The sequence below is a fragment of the Microchirus variegatus genome, assembly GCF_963457635.1.
Source record: "Microchirus variegatus genome assembly, chromosome: 17".
Lineage (NCBI taxonomy): Eukaryota > Metazoa > Chordata > Actinopteri > Pleuronectiformes > Soleidae > Microchirus > Microchirus variegatus.
This window is the reverse complement of record NC_139818.1, coordinates 10,315,972-10,337,371: the sequence shown is the minus strand read 5'-3', so window position 1 is coordinate 10,337,371 and position 21,400 is coordinate 10,315,972. Positions and strand designations below refer to the sequence as shown.

At 34.0% G+C, this 21,400-nt stretch overlaps 2 protein-coding genes across 2 annotated transcripts in view; one reads left to right on the top strand and one right to left on the bottom strand.

Moving 5' to 3' along the window:
• Positions 1-141: 141 nt before the first annotated feature.
• LOC310938901 (7-methylguanosine phosphate-specific 5'-nucleotidase-like) lies at positions 142-6,614 on the top strand (the record flags this gene model as incomplete). Its single annotated transcript, XM_083903529.1, has 10 exons — positions 142-174; positions 3,095-3,169; positions 3,951-4,049; positions 4,277-4,346; positions 4,487-4,533; positions 4,687-4,772; positions 4,983-5,072; positions 5,282-5,444; positions 6,159-6,359; positions 6,445-6,614. The coding sequence occupies 10 exons, from the start codon at positions 142-144 to the stop codon at positions 6,559-6,561; spliced, it is 981 nt and encodes a 326-aa protein (XP_083759655.1). The 3' UTR covers positions 6,562-6,614.
• Positions 6,615-7,850: 1,236 nt separating this feature from the next.
• Positions 7,851-21,400, bottom strand: part of fkbp10b (FKBP prolyl isomerase 10b) — a 33,667-nt gene continuing 20,117 nt past the window's right edge. The window contains exons 9-10 of the mRNA XM_083903341.1: positions 9,336-9,499; positions 7,851-8,311 (exon numbers count right to left, since the gene is read on the bottom strand). Of these exons, the coding sequence (XP_083759467.1) occupies positions 8,117-8,311; positions 9,336-9,499 (359 nt within the window). The 3' untranslated portion in view covers positions 7,851-8,116. The remainder of the gene's footprint in view (positions 8,312-9,335; positions 9,500-21,400) is intronic.

The following is a 21,400-nucleotide window of genomic DNA, read 5'->3' as shown; positions in this document are numbered from 1 at the left end:
TAAATGGTTTCTTTCAATTTTTGTTTTCGTATCTTGAGTTTCTTTTAAGGAACGGGGTGTAGGGAATTTGTTGTTCAAGTCCCTTGAAATGCCCAAGCTTGTTGTCTTACCAGGCTCTCAACCATAGATTATATTGAAAGAATGGACATGGCCTTCCTTTTAGCAAATTATGAAGTAAGCATATAATAAATAACCCCTTGTAGGCGACTGTTGACTGCAAAAAGAACTATGTTCAAAAAGTCCACGGAGGAGTTAAAGTCACAATCAGTAGTTTCAGGTCTTTTTCAAGTCTTATTTCAAGGACAGCATGAGTGGACATCATGGTTGTGCTGGCCTTATCTTGAATCACAAACTACTTCAGAGCTGGAATTCAGCTTCTTATGGGTGACATCATTACTAGTTGCCACTTGGACTTAACATGACACTGTTCAAAAATACTTACTAAGTACACTCTTAGAAATAAGGGTTCCAAAAGGGTCCTTCTACAAGGGCTGAGGTTCTACCTGGAACCATTTTGCTTCAAAAAAAAAAAACCTTTCCCGAAGAAAGGGTTTTTAAAGGGTTCTTGAAAACACAAATGGTTCCAGTAAGAACCATTTTGATCCAGAGAACCATTAAAAACCCCTTTCCTGAATAAAGGGGTTTAAAAAAGGGTTCTCCAAAGAAACCAAAGCCAAAGAACCGTACATGGTTCTACTAGCACTTTTATTTCTGTAAGAATTACTTGGTAAGACTAAGTTTTTTTGTTTAAAATGATCATGATCATTCAGCATGATTTTACCCCTGTAGTTTTAAATGTCTGGTTGATTGTGTTAAGAATATCTTACATAGCTAAATATAAGTATTGAGCAAAGCACACATATATTGTAGAGCAGTATATTCTGTGATATGTCACACCGTATGTCACTTTTAAAGCTGCATTTTACATTTATTTTTGCACTAAAAATAGAATGCACCATTTCCAATTTCTCAAATACTTCAAATATTCCCCCCAAAAAAGAAAAGCTTTTTCATTTCACAGGTCATTGCATGTCTTAGTATATATACTAAACATAAATTATGTAAATAAGTATTTTTTCCTGTTGGCTTATCAATTTTAATTCTTTTATCCTGTTAAATGTCAAAAAAAGCAACCAAAGACAGTGGCTTTGTTTAGTTTTTTGTTAGATTGTTGTGTTTTTTTGTAGTAGTAGACTTGGTTTGTTCTTGTTTTGTATTTTTTCTGTATCTTCCTTTGACAAAGTGACAAAGAGTGCATGTTCACACGTGGATAATGAACTGAGGAATAACTATGCAAGGTGTTTACTATGTTAAACCAGGACGTTGTCATTTTTGCCAGCTGTTCCTTAAATGCAGTTGATTTGATTGCATTTCTTGCACCACAGGGCCCTGGATATTGACTTCCAGTGATTCTTTTGTCATCCACTTTGTTGCTTAGTGTGGTGTGGACTGTTCGCTGACTGCAGTGTTGCACTGTTACTGCTGAAATGGCTAGTGTCTGTGCCGATGCCAGCCAAATTTACTATAACTATGATCTAATTTTGTGATGTTAGTGAGCATTATGTGACAATGTCCCATTGGATGTATGGAGTTTTTGGATTTTGGCAGTCCATTTGGCATTCAAATGGATATTTTTTTATTTTACATTACAATACATTGGATTCCATGTGGCCATATATACTGTATATACTCTTTGGTGTGTCATTGCATTTATATGTAAGAGCTGCAAGTGTGGAGACACTGCAATAAAAATAATGAAATACAGTTTGTCATCTCTGAATTAACATCTCACAAACACACACACTGTATATTATATACCATACACACATACATACAGCCACTGCCAACTGTCCATTATTTTATTTATTTTGCTTACATTATTGTATTTATCCTGCTTATATGATTGTATTTATCAGTTGAATTGTGATTTTTCTTCTTCGTGTAACATGTGGTAAGTACCAGATTCAGCCTCACGGCAGATGCCAGGTGACTCCAAGAGACCTTCAATTACTTAAATACCTATAAGTACAATACGTTTTATAAATATTTAAAATATATACAGTATATATATAAAGACAAACAGCCTATGACTCAACTTCAAATATCCAGAAAACAATGTAATAAGGAAGAATTGAAAACTTGCCTGGTATTCATTTATTTATTTACCTTTTTTAGCATGTCATTTTCCTAATTTAAAGTTTCTTGTAAAAGTTAATTTAAGTTCAGACCTAACATTTTTGCAGAGCAAATACTAAAAAAATAAACAAAAAAATAAAATACATCCTCATATGATAAATGGGTGTTCAAATCAGGTAGTGCCATAATCAATATAGAAAATATGATTGAATTTCTGTATTATTTTAGTTTTAGGTCGTAAAATAAAATTCCATTATTTTTGTAGTCTCTTATTGATTTAATTGAATACATGTTGTTACGTACACTCTGCCTGCACCGTATATCATTTGTCCCATTACTTTCAGGTAGGAACCAATTTGCCTCGGAACCTTGTGTGTGTTATACGGCTGAGCGGGGACACTTTGAGTCCGTCGAACGCGTAGAATGTAAACAAACGACTCGGACAACATTTGGTTTTCACTACGTTTTAAACCTTTTAAATATAAATGTATGCTAATAACATACATGTTTGTTAATAACGTACATTTTTTAAAAAAACGAATGGGCTTTTAACTGTGCACAGCCGTACTCCACTCTGTAGCTCGCTGACTCATTTTTCTGGTTAAAAATGGTAAGTTGTCGGTCAAAATTACTATTCAACAATATGACGAGATTTTTGTCAGTAAAATAACAAAGTAAGTTATATAAATAAAGCTAATAATAATATTAACAATCATCAACGGCTGTTACTACGTTATGTGGAAAGTATGTGGGGAAATATGTAAATTGTAAACTAGTATAGAGATTTTGATACAGTGGGTCAGGAAATATTATGTTTCTTACTTTAATTCTGGATTGTTTTACATTTACTATTTCCTAGAACCTGAATTTAATTTTTGAGTAATTTCCTGGGTATTACAACTATGACAAAAATATTATTTATTTCTCAAATTAGATTTCTGCTTGTCTTTGCATGCAGATACACCAGATTCCCTGGATCTACACACCTGTGCGAACGGTCCTGGCCTTCTGGCAGCAGCTCACCAAAACCCAGGTAAACTAGCTGAATACACTTTTACGTAGATCTTCTTGTGGTGAGCTAAAAAGAGAGTTTACTGTACCTTCAAAGGACTTCCTGGCTAAAAATGTTATTATAATAATAATGCAGATCTTCACACATGGATATAATACTTGTGTTAGAATGTATTTATGTGTACTCGCTTAAAGAAAGACGCATCTTCTCCACATGTAAGAAAAACAAATGTATTCTTCTGTCCAAATATATCTTCTACCACTTTATCCTCCACACGAGGGTCTGAACTTGATATAATTACCCAAAAGCCTTAGGGCAGCAGAAAATATTGATATTAGCCAGGGTTTAAACTGAGCTTTCTTCATTTCCCTGTCAATGTATTTGACATTTTAGTTTGTTTCACTGTTTGATTCATATATTTTCTTTTTAAATCTAGAATTTAAAAGTTTTAATTACAATTTTAGTTAATTTTACTTAATGCACCTGGGATGCACCTTTTTTATTTGATCAGTCCTGTATTTATTTACTGTATTGCCATTATTATTTTCCTATTTTTGTTTAGTGTTTATAGTTGAGATTGTTGAGATCATTGTTGAGATTTATAGTGGCTTTTCCCACTTCTGTTGCTTTAGCTTAATTTGCTTTGTATGTAGATAGGGGTATGTCATTTCATCACTTTGTATAAAAAGTGCTGGTTAATGACTATTATTTAACCCTCCTGATATTCTATCATTGCCACCATCCATCTCCCTTTCTCTGCTCTCTGTATTCTCTTTCTGTATTAAAACTCCTCTTTGTTCAGATCCCAGAGCTGACCAGTTGCTCAGTGCTGATGAGGAAGCGCAGCCGAGTGGAGGAGACGATCTACGCCATGCAGCGAGCAGGTGCAGGCAGCCTGCAGGTGAGAGCATCAAATAGAGGGATAATCAAACACATGTACATAGAGCACCACAGCTCACTAACTCCAAGCCCCTTATGTGAACACAGTGGTGTACACTATTTTACTGAAGTTACACTGCCTGGAAGAGAAAATCAATTACTGAAATGCTGATAGCTGTTGCAGAAAGATGCAGCAGCCAAATGTGCTGCTTATTTGTTTGAATCATGAAGTAAATCGTATTTTCTCAGGTAATCTCAGACTTCGACATGACACTTAGCAGATTTGCCCACAATGGGAAGAGAGTGCCCACCACCCACAGTAAGCACCTGTGAAATCATTCTTAACTGAGTCGGTGTGTGTGTCATTGTGAATGTTTTATTTTGGTAACTTAACTCGATACTCTGTATCACACCAGTGTCAAAAATCTTACAAACAAACCTGTTTTCCTTGCCTCGCAGACATCTTGGATAGCCGGTTGTTGATTGATAAAGACTGCGCTAGAAAAGTAAGTGTGTCATATGTCATCAAGGCATTTATTAGTCTATTCCCCCAATGCAGTGTGGGGAATATAATGTTGCATCCACCACTGACCAACCATTATCTGCTGACACATGCCATGTAGGTAGTTCACTCAGTATTTTGTGCTTGTCCTTTATAGATAAAGGAGCTGTTGAACATCTACTATCCCATAGAGATTGATGCAGGCCGCAGTGCTGAAGAGAAACTGCCTCTTATGGTAGAATGGTGAGAATCTGTTTTAATATGATATACTGTATACAGTGGTCTTTGAATGTTTGTGGAGGCTTTGAAATCTGGTCATGTGTGTTGAGAAATATCAAACACTTTCACTGAAAAATATTCTTTTGACACCCAAAGTTTGCTTAACAAAGTTGATTCCAGGGCTGGGTACATCATCCAATTTTGAAGTCTTGAAGTGTGTGTTGCTCTCTACAGGTGGACAAAAGTTCATGAGCTGCTGATTCAGCAGAGGATTAGAAAGGACACGCTCGCAAAGGCTGTCATGGAATCCGACGCTATGCTCAGGTACAAGCAGCTCTCATGACATGACATTTTCTAATCCATATTTATATTTCACTTTGTTGATATCCTTACTACTTAGATATGTATGTATCAGGTTATTTTCATCTTATTTCTTGTTATTTTACTATAAAGAATCTGCAGTACTTGCTCATTTAAATACACATTTCTCTTGTTCAAGTGGGTAATATAATTATTATTGTGTATTTCTTTAGGGATGGCTACAAAGTGTTTTTTGAACATCTGGCTGAGCACCAGGTTCCTCTGCTGATCCTCTCGGCCGGTGTTGGAGATGTGCTGGAGGAAGTGATCCGACAGAACAACGTTTTTTACCCCAATGTCCACATCATTTCCAACTACATGGACTTTGACCAGACTGTGAGTATGACCTCAGCTGCCTTTGACGCACACACACGCGCACACATAATGCACTGTATGTATAATGATAAATGTAAACCAAACCACTACTTCTCCCCATTGGTTCATTGATTTCGTTGCATTAAATGTTAATTAGACTCGTCTGTAACAATTCTCACATTTAACAAATTAATTAAAATTATTAAAACATATATTATTTGTCCTGATATTTATTGATATAGCTTATTTTTATTTGTAAACAGAACACTCAGGAAGTGGAGGAATATAACTTATTACTTGGTATCAAAAGTAATAAGTTACATTACTCTTTATATTGCTGTTTTACTTTTGTAAATGCAGTATGGCTGCAACTATTATTCAGTACATCTATTAATCATCAACTATTTTTGATTAATCAATTTGAGTGTTCAGCTTCTTAAATGTGAATATTATCTGCTTTCATTGCTCCATTTGACAAAGAAATCATTGAAACTGAATTATTTTTGGTTTGTGGACAAAACAAGACATTTGAGAACATCATAATATCCAGGTTTGAGAAACTGACATTTTACAGACCAAACAAGTGTTCGATTAATCGAGAAAATAATGGACAAACCTTTTAAAGTGTAATACTGTCAGATTTAAGACCAAGCAAAGACCCTGATGTTTTTACTCCAGCAACTTCAGTGTCTATATAACGAGTGTTTTATTGTTTATCATTGTTTTGTTGATAAGGGCATCCTGCGAGCCTTTAAAGGCCAACTCCTCCACACTTTTAACAAGAGAGAAGGTGCTCTGTCACACGCTGTCAACCTCCAGGAGCTGCAGGGTCGACCCAACGTGCTGCTGCTGGGAGACTCGTTGGGAGACCTAACCATGGCCGACGGGGTGACTGATGCCCAGAACGTCCTGACCATTGGCTTCTTGAATGACCAGGTCAGAAAACTGAGGTTTTTCTCACATCAGAGTTGAGGATGCTGGGTTCCTCACTGTGTTCTCTTTTTTTATTCGTGTCTCTCAGGTAGAAGAAAGGAAGGAGTCGTACGTCAACTCCTATGACATTGTGCTGGTGAAAGATGAGACTCTGGACGTCCCGAACATCATCCTCAGATACATTACCTCATCAAGAATCAAGTAAAACACGCACATGCATGTATGCAGGGACTTGTGCACTCCACTGACAGTGGTGAATATTATGACTTACCTTAAACAAGAGCTCCAGACTGGGTTTTTTGAGTAGTGGTTTATTAAGTGAATCATCGAGAAAAATCGACTATATTTTATTCATTTCACTCACATCGTTCTTGAGTCATCTATTTAATAAAAATAAAAAAAATAAAAAGGTTTTTAGTTTTTATGATTTATTTCATACCTTTTGGTAATTGTTGGTTATCATTATGTTACTTAAGAACATCATTCACTTGATTATTTACCGGTGTGTTTCTACCGCTGCGTCAGTGACCAAACAAGAACCAGGGAAGTTTCTCTTCTCTTCCTTTTATTCAGTTTTAGGTCATTTTTCTTTCTTCAAATTTTACTTAGCTGTTTAACTGTACAAGGATGCACAATATGATCATGAATGGGAAAAAAAAGACAAAACACATGTTCATTTATCTGTGTAATGTTCAGTTTGGGTGTATTTTGTGTATACTGTGTATTACCTCTGTGTACTTTGCAAGTACTTGATGTTCAGCCACTACACATACACATGTACTGTCTTTAGTTTTAAGTTAACACCAGCATCAAACACAAGTGGACTGTACAGTCCGGCTGTACATCTGGTGTGTGTGAAGCATGTGTGGAACTTTACATTGAGCTTGTTGCACTTTATTAAAGGTGTAATATTTGTGCAAAGGAAATGTGAATATGGAAAAGCTTGTGATGAGTGTTCTCTCTTAAGTGTTGAGTGTGGTTCATGTTTTAAAACAATGCATTTTAACATTGTTCTCCAGGTAAAACAGATCTAGAATCAAAATAGTCACTGATCCTTTTTGAAATCCTTTTTGTTTTACTAATAACCCATGAATATTTTTTAATTATTATTATTTTGTTGATGCAGTCGCTTGATTTAATTTCCCTGATCCAATTTTCACAGAATCATGAATAATCCACCTATTAATGACATATATATTACATTTACAAGTTTGTTTTGCACGGGGAGGTTTTTGTTCTATCTTCTTTGTCAAAACCTGGCATCTACATTACCCACAATGCAACTCCAACTGCTGACAGTTACGTCACAAATTGTTCTGTGTATTTCCCCTTTTAGTGTGACATTGACAACTGTTTTCTTTTCAATCTTGCAACACGTGTGACATAAAGGCAGCTTTATGTTTTTTCATCAGTGCATATTTTAGACATCTATTTATTTTTGTCATGATGCATGTTGTGGGAAAAACTGAAACCATGTTCGTTTTCTGACATTTTAATGACTTCAGGGACAAATAAAAAGGTGCTCGTCGATTGTCGGAAATACAACTGTCAAACTCAAACGCTCATACAACACAAAGCTACGCGAGAAGATTCTCTGCACTATTTTCTTGTCATATCAAAACATGTGCAATATTAAAACATTGACGCTTTGAAAGGAAAAGTCTCTTGTTGCTTGTTTTTCTTTTCTTTTTCTTTTTTAAGGTGTTGGGGTTCATTCCTGAGAGAGAACGAGAGCATGTAAACGCCTCACAGTCACCTCATCACAACTCCTCATGCCTCATCTCTTCCCGTTCCTTGTCCTCTTCTACCTTCAGTTTGAGCTCGTCGGCCGTTATCAAGTTGTCTTTGTTTCGGTCCTGGTTTTCGAACATGTCGACGACGACCTGCTCCATCGTCAGGTCGGGCTTGATGCGACCTTTGCCCTCTGCCACCTGCTTCTTGATGAACTCTTCGAACTACACAAGGTCAAAGAGGAACATGAACAAAAGTGTGATCACATGTTTGATGAGTATAGAATATAAAACCTTAATTGTCATTGTACACTTAAATACAACATAGCTAAACAAAGGTGATTCAAAACACATTCACATCCACTTTATACAGCATGAATTTCAACTTTATACTGGAGATGTGATGTTCGACGTTTGATGTTGATCACTGTACTGAAGCAGACTGGTTGGAAACACTGTGTCAAGGCTTGTACGAACAGCTCCCGTGTTCACATGACCAATGGCGTTCGAGGCTTCATGCGTCACAGTGAAACACTGAGGAGATGCGGAATGCTCAGTGTTGAATTTGAATATTTTTCATATTATGTGTCATGTTCTCTTAATGAAAAACCAGGAAAATGTGTACGATCCAAATCCAGGGATGTTCTTATGATCATCACCTTTGACTGAGCAAGAAGACTGTGGATAAGAACTTGCCTGTCGTATCAATCTAAATCATTTTTCAAGTCATTATCACTGGACAAAGCATTTAAACATTTTATTAGTAAACTTACATTTCAAAATGTTGTAACACTTCCGTGATTCTCATAATCATGGAATGTATTGCTTTTGTGTTGGAACAGGAATCAACAAGGTGTGTGAATCATTTGGAAGTTTGTGGCTGCTGTAATTGCAGCTGACCACTAGATGTCACTTGTAGGGTCTGTCTGTGGATTTCAAGCTTCAGGAGGAAACCTCATAAGCTTCACAAGGCTCCATCAACCTATGTCTACTTTATACCATGGTAATTATCAAATTTATTTCCCAAACATAAGATCCAAAGATGGACAAGTACTCCCCACTTTTTATGCTGTGCAAATTTTTTTATGCATTGGTTGGATTCCCATTACTCCTAATGTCTATGGTTATAGTCACTGTAGACTTTTAAGTGTTTATCTCAGTTGTTGCTGTTATTGGTTTTACTTGCTCTGTTCCTCTGTGTCTGGAATCAAGTGAATTGATGGATTGATTGTGAACAGCAGTAACTCACCTCCTCCTGTGTGACCTCATTGTTCTTGTTTGTGTCCATGTCTTCAAACAGGTTTGTAGGAGAATCCTCAAGCCACACAAACAGGTAACCAGGGGGAACGCCCTTCTGGAAGCTCAGCATCTCGATGTCAAACACCAACACGGCGCTGCTGGGTACACCAGTGGCTAATGGACCGAAAATAACATGGTTAGAATTGTAATTTTCCTCTTAACGTCTGTGATGATAAAGCATATAGACTTTATTTTACATTTTTTGTAGTGTGATTTATGGAGCTTTTCCAAGATGGTCCAAGTTTTTAGGATTGTAAAGTATTTATAACCAATCTACAATTTGGCACTGTTCGGCTTGATTTTTGTGTCGGACGTCCCAGGTTGCTAAAAAAAGTACCTGGTACCATTCTCGTGGAAACGCAACTTTGCCGTGCCGTGCCAAGGCGAGCTGGTGGAAACACGCGACATACTTTACTATGACATTTTTGACCAATTTTGACCATTTTTGGACAACATACTATACTATGACATTTTTGACCAATTTTGGATGACCTATTATACTAAGACATTTATGACCATTTTTGGACGACATACTATACTATGACGTTTTAGACCATTTTTGGACGACACACCATAGTATGATGTGTTTGACCAATTTTGACTATTTTTGGACGACATACTATACTATGACGTTTTTGCCAAATTTTGACCATCTTTGGACGACATACTATACTATGGCGTTTTTGACCAATTTTGACCATTTTTGGACAACATACTATACTATGGCGTTTTTGACAATTTTGACCGTTTTTCGACGACATACTATACTATGGCGTTTTTTACCATTTTTGGACAACTTACTATACTATGACGTTTTTGACCATTTTTGGACGATATACTATACTATGACGTTTTTGACCAATTTTGACCATTTTTGGACAACATACTATACTATGGCGTTTTTGACAATTTTGACCGTTTTTCGACGACATACTATACTATGGCGTTTTTTACCATTTTTGGACAACTTACTATACTATGACGTTTTTGACCATTTTTGGACGATATACTATACTATGACGTTTTTGACCAATTTTGACCATTTTTGGACGACATACTATACTATGGCGTTTTTTACCATTTTTGGACAACTTACTATACTATGACGTTTTTGACCATTTTTGGACGATATACTATACTATGACGTTTTTGACCAATTTTGACCATTTTTGGACGACATACTATACTATGACGTTATTGACCAATTTTGACCATTTTTGGACAACATACTATACTATGACGTTTTTGACCATTTTTGGACGACATACTATACTATGACTTTTTTGACCAATTTTGACCATTTTTGGACGACATACTATACTATGACGTTACTGACCAATTTTGACCATTTTTGGACAACATACTATACTAAAACGTTTTTGACCATTTTTGGACGACATACTATACTATGACGTTATTGACCAATTTTGACCATTTTTGGACAACATACTATACTATGACGTTTTTGACCATTTTTGGACGACATACTATACTATGACGTTTTTGACCAATTTTGATCATTTTTGGACGACATACTATACTATGGCGTTTTTGACCCTTTTTGGACGACATACTATACTATGACGTTATTGACCAATTTTGACCGTTTTTGGACGACATAGTATACTATGACGTTTTTGACCATTTTTGGACGACATACTATACTATGACATTTTTGACCATTTTTGGATGACATACTATACTATGACGTTTTTGACCATTTTTGGACGACATACTTTACTATGACGTTTTTGACCATTTTTGGACGACATGCTATACTATGATGTTTTTTGACCATTTTTGGACGACATACTATACTATGACGTTATTGACCAATTTTGACCGTTTTTGGACGACATAGTATACTATGACGTTTTTGACCATTTTTGGACGACATACTATACTATGACGTTTTTGACCAATTTTGACCATTTTTGGATGACATACTATACTATGACGTTATTGACCAATTTTGACCGTTTTTGGACGACATAGTATACTATGACATTTTTGACCATTTTTCGACGACATACTATACTATGACGTTTTTGACCATTTTTGGACGACATACTATACTATGACGTTTTTGACCATTTTTGAACGACATGCTATACTATGATGTTTTTTGACCATTTTTGGACGACATACTATACTATGATGTTTTTGACCAATTTTGAAAATTTTTGGACGACATACTATACTATGACGTTTTTGACCATTTTTGGACGACATACTATACTATGACGTTTTTGACCAATTTTGACCATTTTTGGACAACATACTATACTATGACGTTTTGCCCATTTTTGGACGACATACTATACTATGACGTTTTTGACCATTTTTGGACGACATACTATACTATGACGTTTTTGACCAATTTTGACCATTTTTGGACGACATACTATACTATGACGTTTTTGACCATTTTTGGACGACATACTATACTATGACGTTTTTGACCATTTTTGGACGACATACTATACTATGACGTTTTTGACCAATTTTGACCATTTTTGGATGACATACTATACTATGACGTTTTTGACCATTTTTGGACGACATACTATACTATGACGTTTTTGACCAATTTTGACCATTTTTGGACGACATACTATACTATGGCGTTTTTGACCATTTTTGGACGACATACTATACTATGACGTTTTTGACCATTTTTGGACGACATACTATACTATGACGTTTTTGACCATTTTTGGACGACATACTATACTATGACGTTTTTGACCAATTTTGACCATTTTTGGATGACATACTATACTATGACGTTTTTGACCATTTTTGGACAACATACTATACTATGATGTTTTTTGACCATTTTTCGACGACATACTATACTATGACGTTTTTGACAAATTTTGGACGACATACTATACTATGACGTTATTGACCATTTTTTGACAACATACTATACTATGACGTTTTTGACCATTTTTTGACAACATACTATACTATGACTTTTTGACAATTTTTGGACGACATACTATACTATGACGTTATTGACCAATTTTGACTGTTTTTGGACGACATAGTATACTATGACGTTTTTGACCATTTTTGGACGACATACTATACTATGACGTTTTTGACCAATTTTGACCATTTTTGGATGACATACTATACTATGACGTTTTTGACCATTTTTGGACGACATACTATACTATGACGTTTTTGACCATTTTTGGACGACATGCTATACTATGATGTTTTTTGACCATTTTTGGACGACATACTATACTATGACGTTTTTGACCATTTTTGGACGACATACTATACTATGACGTTATTGACCAATTTTGACCGTTTTTGGACGACATAGTATACTATGACGTTTTTGACCATTTTTCGACGACATACTACACTATGACGTTTTTGACCATTTTTGGACGACATACTATACTATGACGTTTTTGACCACTTTTGGACAACATACTATACTATGACGTTTTTGACCATTTTTTGACAACATACTATACTATGACTTTTTGACCATTTTTGGACGACATCCTATACAATGACGTTATTGACCAATTTTGACCGAATTTGGACGACATACTATACTATGGCGTTTTTGACCAATTTTGACCATTTTTGGATGACATACTATACTATGACGTTTTTGACCATTTTTGGACGACATACTATACTATGACGTTTTTGACCATTTTTGGACGACATGCTATACTATGATGTTTTTTGACCATATTTGGACGACATACTATACTATGATGTTTTTGACCAATTTTGACAATTTTTGGACGACATACTATACTTTGGCGTTTTTGACCATTTTTGGACGACAAACTATACTATGACGTTTTTGACCATTTTTGGACGACATACTATACTATGACGTTTTTGACCAATTTTGACCATTTTTGGACGACATACTATACTATGGAGTATTTGACTATTTATCGACGACATACTATACTATGACGTTTTGCCCATTTTTGGACGACATACTATACTATGACGTTTTTGACCATTTTTGGACGGCATACTATACTATGACGTTTTTGACCAATTTTGACCATTTTTGGACGACATACTATACTATGGCGTTTTTGACCATTTTTGGACGACATACTATACGATGATGTTTTTTGACCATTTTTGGACGACATACTATACTATGACGTTTTTGACCAATTTTGACCATTTTTGGACGACATACTATACTATGGCGTTTTTGACCATTTTTGGACGACATACTATACTATGACGTTTTGCCCATTTTTGGACAACATACTATACTATGACGTTTTTGACCATTTTTGGACGACATACTATACTATGACGTTATTGACCAATTTTGACCATTTTTGGACAACATACTATACTATGACGTTTTTGACCATTTTTGGACGACATACAATACTATGACTTTTTTGACCAATTTTGGATGACATACTATACTATGACTTTTTGCCCATTTTTGGACAACATACTATACTATGATGTTTTTTGACCATTTTTGGACGACATACTATACTATGATGTTTTTGACCAATTTTGACCATTTTTGGACGACATACTATACTATGGCGTTTTTGACCATTTTTGGACTACTATGACGTTTTTGAACATTTTTGGACGACATACTATACTATGACGTTTTTGACCATTTTTGGACGACATACTATACTATGACTTTTTTGACCAATTTTGACCATTTTTGGACGACATACTATACTATGACGTTTTTGACAATTTTTGGACGACATACTATACTATGACGCTTTTGACCATTTTTGGAAGACATACTATACTATGACGTTTTTGACCAATTTTGACAATTTTTGGACGACATACTATACTATGGCGTTTTTGACCATTTTTGGACGACATACTATACTATGATGTTTTTGACCAATTTTGACAATTTTTGGACGACATACTATACTTTGGCGTTTTTGACCATTTTTGGACGACATACTATACTATGACGTTTTTGACAATTTTTGGACGACATACTATACTATGACGCTTTTGACCATTTTTGGACGACATACTATACTATGACGTTTTTGACCAATTTTGACAATTTTTGGACGACATACTATACTATGGCGTTTTTGACCATTTTTGGACGACATACTATACTATGGCGTTTTTACCATTTTTGGACAACATACTATACTATGACGTTTTTGACCATTTTTGGACGACATACTATACTATGACGTTTTTGACCAATTTTGACCATTTTTGGACGACATACTATACTATGGCGTTTTTGACCATTTTTCGACGACATACTATACGATGATGTTTTTTGACCATTTTTGGACGACATACTATACTATGACGTTTTTGACCATTTTTGGACGACATACTATACAATGACGTTTTTGACCAATTTTGACCATTTTTGGATGACATACTATACTATGACGTTTTTGACCATTTTTGGACGACATACTATACTATGACTTTTTTGACCAATTTTGACCATTTTTGGACGACATACTATACTATGACGTTTTTGACAATTTTTGGACGACATACTATACTATGACGCTTTTGACCATTTTTGGAGGACATACTATACTATGACGTTTTTGACCAATTTTGACAATTTTTGGACGACATACTATACTATGGCGTTTTTGACCATTTTTGGACGACATACTATACTATGGCGTTTTTACCATTTTTGGACAACATACTATACTATGACGTTTTTGACCATTTTTGGACGACATACTATACTATGACGTTTTTGACCAATTTTGACCATTTTTGGACGACATACTATACTATGGCGTTTTTGACCATTTTTGGACGACATACTATACGATGATGTTTTTTGACCATTTTTGGACGACATACTATACTATGACGTTTTTGACCAATTTTGACCATTTTTGGACGACATACTATACTATGACGTTTTTGACCATTTTTGGACGACATACTATACAATGACGTTTTTGACCAATTTTGACCATTTTTGGATGACATACTATATTATGACGTTTTTGACCATTTTTGGACGACATACTATACTATGATGTTTATGACGATTTTTGGACGACATACTATACTATAACTTTTTGCCCATTTTTGGACAACATACTATACTATGATGTTTTTTGACCATTTTTTGACGACATACTATACTATGATGTTTTTGACCAATTTTGACCATTTTTGGACGACATACTATACTATGGTGTTTTTGACCATTCTTGGACGAAGTACTATACCATGACGTTTTTGACCAATTTTGACCATTTTTGGACGACATACTATACTATGGCGTTTTTGACCATTTTTCGCGACATACTATACTATGACGTTTTGCCCATTTTTGGACAACATACTATACTATGACGTTATTGACCAATTTTGACCATTTTTGGACAACATACTATACTATGACGTTTTTGACCATTTTTGGACGACATACTATACTATGACTTTTTGGACCAATTTTGACCATTTTTGGACGACATACTATACTATGACGTTTTTGACCAATTTTGACAATTTTTGGACGACATACTATACTATGGCGTTTTTGACCAATTTTGACAATTTTTGGACGACATACTATATACTATGTCGTCCAAGATCTGACAATTTATTTGAAAAACGTTTTTTTGGTCCAAAACTTGACAAAAACGTCATACTATACTATGTAGTACGTCACACTATACTATATCTCCAATATGTGACCATTTTTGGAGAAAAAAAAATTGGTCCAAAATTTGACCAAGATCTGACAATTTTTTTGAAAAACGTTTTTTTGGTCCAAAACTTAACAAAAACGTCATACTATACTATGTAGTACGTCATACTATACTATATCTCCAATATGTGACCATTTTTGGAGAAAAAAAATTTGGTCCAAAGTTGGACAAAAACGACATACTATACTATGTCGTCCAAGATCTGACAATTTTTTTGAAAAACGTTTTTTTGGTCCAAAACTTGACAAAAACGTCATACTATACTATGTAGTACGTCATACTATACTATATCTCCAATATGTGACCATTTTTGGAGAAAAAAAATTTGGTCCAAAATTGGACCAAGATCTGACAATTTTTTTGAAAAACGTTTTTTTGGTCCAAAACTTGACAAAAACATCATACTATACTATGTAGTACGTCATACTATACTACATCTCCAATATGTGACCATTTTTGGAGAAAAAAAAATTGGTCCAAAATTGGACAAAAACGACAAACTATACTATGTCGTCCAAGATCTGACAATTTTTTTGAAAAACGTTTTTTTGGTCCAAAACTTGACAAAAACGTCTTACTATACTATGTAGTACGTCATACTATACTATATCTCCAATATGTGACCATTTTTGGAGAAAAAAAATTTGGTCCAAAATTGGACAAAAACGACATACTATACTATGTCGTCCAAGATCTGACAATTTTTTTGAAAAACGTTTTTTTGGTCCAAAACTTGACAAATACGTCATACTATACATGTAGTACGTCATACTATACTATGTCTCCATAATATGACCATTTTTGGAAAAAAAACTTTTGGTCCAAAATTTGTCAAAAACGACATACTATACTATGTTGTCCAAAATCTGACCATTTTTTTGAAAAACATTTTTTTGGTCCAAAACGTGACAAAAACGTCAGTCTATACTATGTAGTACGTCATACTATAATATGTCTTCAAAATGTGACCATTTTTGGAAAAAAAACTTTTGGTCCAAAATTGGACAAAAACGACATACATTACTATGTCGTCCAAAATCTGAATTTTTTTTTGAAAAACGTTTTTTTGGTCCAAAACGTGACAAAAACGTCAGTCTATACTATGTAGTACGTCATACTATACTATATCTCCAATATGTGACCATTTTTGGAGGAAAAAGATTTGGTCCAAAATTGGACAAAAACGACATACTATACTATGTCGTCCAAGATCTGACAATTTTTTTGAAAAACGTTTTTTTGGTCCAAAACTTGACAAAAACGTCATACTATACTATGTAGTACGTCATACTATACTATATCTCCAATATGTGACCATTTTTGGAGAAAAAAAAATTGGTCCAAAATTTGACCAAGATCTGACAATTTTTTTGAAAAACGTTTTTTTGGTCCAAAACTTAACAAAAACGTCATACTATACTATGTAGTACGTCATACTATACTATATCTCCAATATGTGACCATTTTTGGAGAAAAAAAATCTGGTCCAAAGTTGGACAAAAACGACATACTATACTATGTCGTCCAAGATCTGACAATTTTTTTGAAAAACGTTTTTTTGGTCCAAAACTTGACAAAAACGTCATACTATACTATGTAGTACGTCATACTATACTATATCTCCAATATGTGACCATTTTTGGAGAAAAAAAAATTGGTCCAAAATTGGACAAAAACGACAAACTATACTATGTCGTCCAAGATCTGACAATTTTTTTGAAAAACGTTTTTTTGGTCCAAAACTTGACAAAAACGTCTTACTATACTATGTAGTACGTCATACTATACTATATCTCCAATATGTGACCATTTTTGGAGAAAAAAAATTTGGTCCAAAATTGGACAAAAACGACATACTATACTATGTCGTCCAAGATCTGACAATTTTTTTGAAAAACGTTTTTTTGGTCCAAAACTTGACAAATACGTCATACTATACATGTAGTACGTCATACTATACTATGTCTCCATAATATGACCATCTTTGGAAAAAAAACTTTTGGTCCAAAATTTGTCAAAAACGACATACTATACTATGTTGTCCAAAATCTGACCATTTTTTTGAAAAACATTTTTTTGGTCCAAAACGTGACAAAAACGTCAGTCTATACTATGTAGTACGTCATACTATAATATGTCTTCAAAATGTGACCATTTTTGGAAAAAAAACTTTTGGTCCAAAATTGGACAAAAACGACATACATTACTATGTCGTCCAAAATCTGAATTTTTTTTTGAAAAACGTTTTTTTGGTCCAAAACGTGACAAAAACGTCAGTCTATACTATGTAGTACGTCATACTATACTATATCTCCAATATGTGACCATTTTTGGAGGAAAAAGATTTGGTCCAAAATTGGACAAAAACGACATACTATACTATGTCGTCCAAGATCTGACAATTTTTTTGAAAAACGTTTTTTTGGTCCAAAACTTGACAAAAACGTCATACTATACTATGTAGTACGTCATACTATACTATATCTCCAATATGTGACCATTTTTGGAGAAAAAAAAATTGGTCCAAAATTTGACCAAGATCTGACAATTTTTTTGAAAAACGTTTTTTTGGTCCAAAACTTAACAAAAACGTCATACTATACTATGTAGTACGTCATACTATACTATATCTCCAATATGTGACCATTTTTGGAGAAAAAAAATCTGGTCCAAAGTTGGACAAAAACGACATACTATACTATGTCGTCCAAGATCTGACAATTTTTTTGAAAAACGTTTTTTTGGTCCAAAACTTGACAAAAACGTCATACTATACTATGTAGTACGTCATACTATACTATATCTCCAATATGTGACCATTTTTGGAGAAAAAAAATTTTGGTCCAAAATTGGACCAAGATCTGACAATTTTTTTGAAAAACGTTTTTTTGGTCCAAAACTTGACAAAAACGTCATACTATACTATGAAGTACGTCATACTATACTATATCTCCAATATGTGACCATTTTTGGAGAAAAAAAATTGGTCCAAAATTGGACAAAAACGACATACTATACTATGTCGTCCAAGATCTGACAATTTTTTTGAAAAACGTTTTTTTGGTCCAAAACTTGACAAAAACGTCATACTATACTATGTAGTACGTCATACTATACTATATCTCCAATATGTGACCATTTTTGGAGAAAAAAAATTTTGGTCCAAAATTGGACCAAGATCTGACAATTTTTTTGAAAAACGTTTTTTTGGTCCAAAACTTGACAAAAACGTCATACTATACTATGAAGTACGTCATACTATACTATATCTCCAATATGTGACCATTTTTGGAGAAAAAAAATTGGTCCAAAATTGGACAAAAACGACATACTATACTATGTCGTCCAAGATCTGACAATTTTTTTGAAAAACGTTTTTTTGGTCCAAAACTTGACAAAAACGTCATACTATACTATGTAGTACGTCATACTATACTATATCTCCAATATGTGACCATTTTTGGAGAAAAAAAATTGGTCCAAAATTGGACAAAAACGACATACTATACTATGTCGTCCAAGATCTGACAATTTTTTTGAAAAACGTTTTTTTGGTCCAAAACTTGACAAAAACGTCATACTATACTATGTAGTACGTCATACTATACTATGTCTCCATAATATGACCATTTTTGGAAAAAAAACTTTTGGTCCAAAATTTGACAAAAACGACATACTATACTATGTCGTCCAAAAACTGACAATTTTTTTGAAAAACATTTTTTTGGTCCAAAACGTGACAAAAACGTCAGTCTATACTATGTAGTACGTCATACTATACTATGTCTTCAAAATGTGACCATTTTTGGAAAAAAAACTTTTGGTCCAAAATTGGACAAAAACGACATACTATACTATGTCGTCCAAAAACTGACAATTTTTTTGAAAAACGTTTTTTTGGTCCAAAACTTGACAAAAACGTCATACTATACTATGTAGTACGTCATACTATACTATATCTCCAATATGTGACCATTTTTGGAGAAAAAAAAATTGGTCCAAAATTGGACAAAAACGACATACGAGACTATGTCGTCCAAGATCTGACAATTTTTTTGAAAAACGTTTTTTTGGTCCAAAACTTGACAAAAACGTCATACTATACATGTAGTACGTCATACTATACTATATCTCCAATATGTGACCATTTTTGGAGAAAAAAAAATTGGTCCAAAATTGGACAAAAACGACATACGAGACTATGTCGTCCAAGATCTGACAATTTTTTTGAAAAACTTTTTTTGGTCCAAAACTTGACAAAAACGTCATACTATACTATGTAGTACGTCATACTATACTATATCTCCAATATGTGACCATTTTTGGAGAAAAAAAATTTGGTCCAAAATTGGACAAAAACGACATACTATACTGTCATCCAAGATCTGACAATTTTTTTGAAAAACGTTTTTTTGGTCCAAAACTTGACAAAAACGTCATACTATACTATGTAGTACGTCATACTATACTATATCTCCAATATGTGACCATTTTTGGAGAAAAATAATTTGGTCCAAAATTGGACAAAAACGACATACTATACTATGTCGTCCAAAATCTGACCATTTTTTTGAAAAACATTTTTTTGGTCCAAAACGTGACAAAAACGTCATACTATACTATGTAGTACGTCATACTATACTATATTTCCAATATGTGACCGTTTTTGGAGAAAAAAAGAATTGGTCCAAAATTGGACAAAAACGACATACTATACTATGTCGTCCAAGATCTGAAATTTTTTTTGAAAAACGTTTTTTTGGTCCAAAACTTGACAAAAACGTCATACTATACTATGTAGTACGTCACACTATAATATATCTCCAATATGTGACCATTTTTGGAGAAAAAAAATTTGGTCCAAAATTGGACAAAAACGACATACTATACTATGTCGTCCAAGATCTGACAATTTTTTTGAAAAACGTTTTTTTGGTCCAAAACTTGACAAAAACGTCATACTATACTATGTAGTACGTCATACTATACTATATCTCCAATATGTGACCATTTTTGGAGAAAAAAAATTTGGTCCAAAATTGGACAAAAACGACATACTATACTATGTCGTCCAAAATCTGACAATTTTTTTGAAAAACGTTTTTTTGGTCCAAAACGTGACAAAAACGTCATACTATACTATGTAGTACGTCATACTATACTATATTTCCAATATGTGACCATTTTTGGAGAAAAAAAAATTGGTCCAAAATTGGACAAAAACGACATACTATACTGTCGTCCAAGATCTGACAATTTTTTTGAAAAACGTTTTTTTGGTCCAAAACTTGACAAA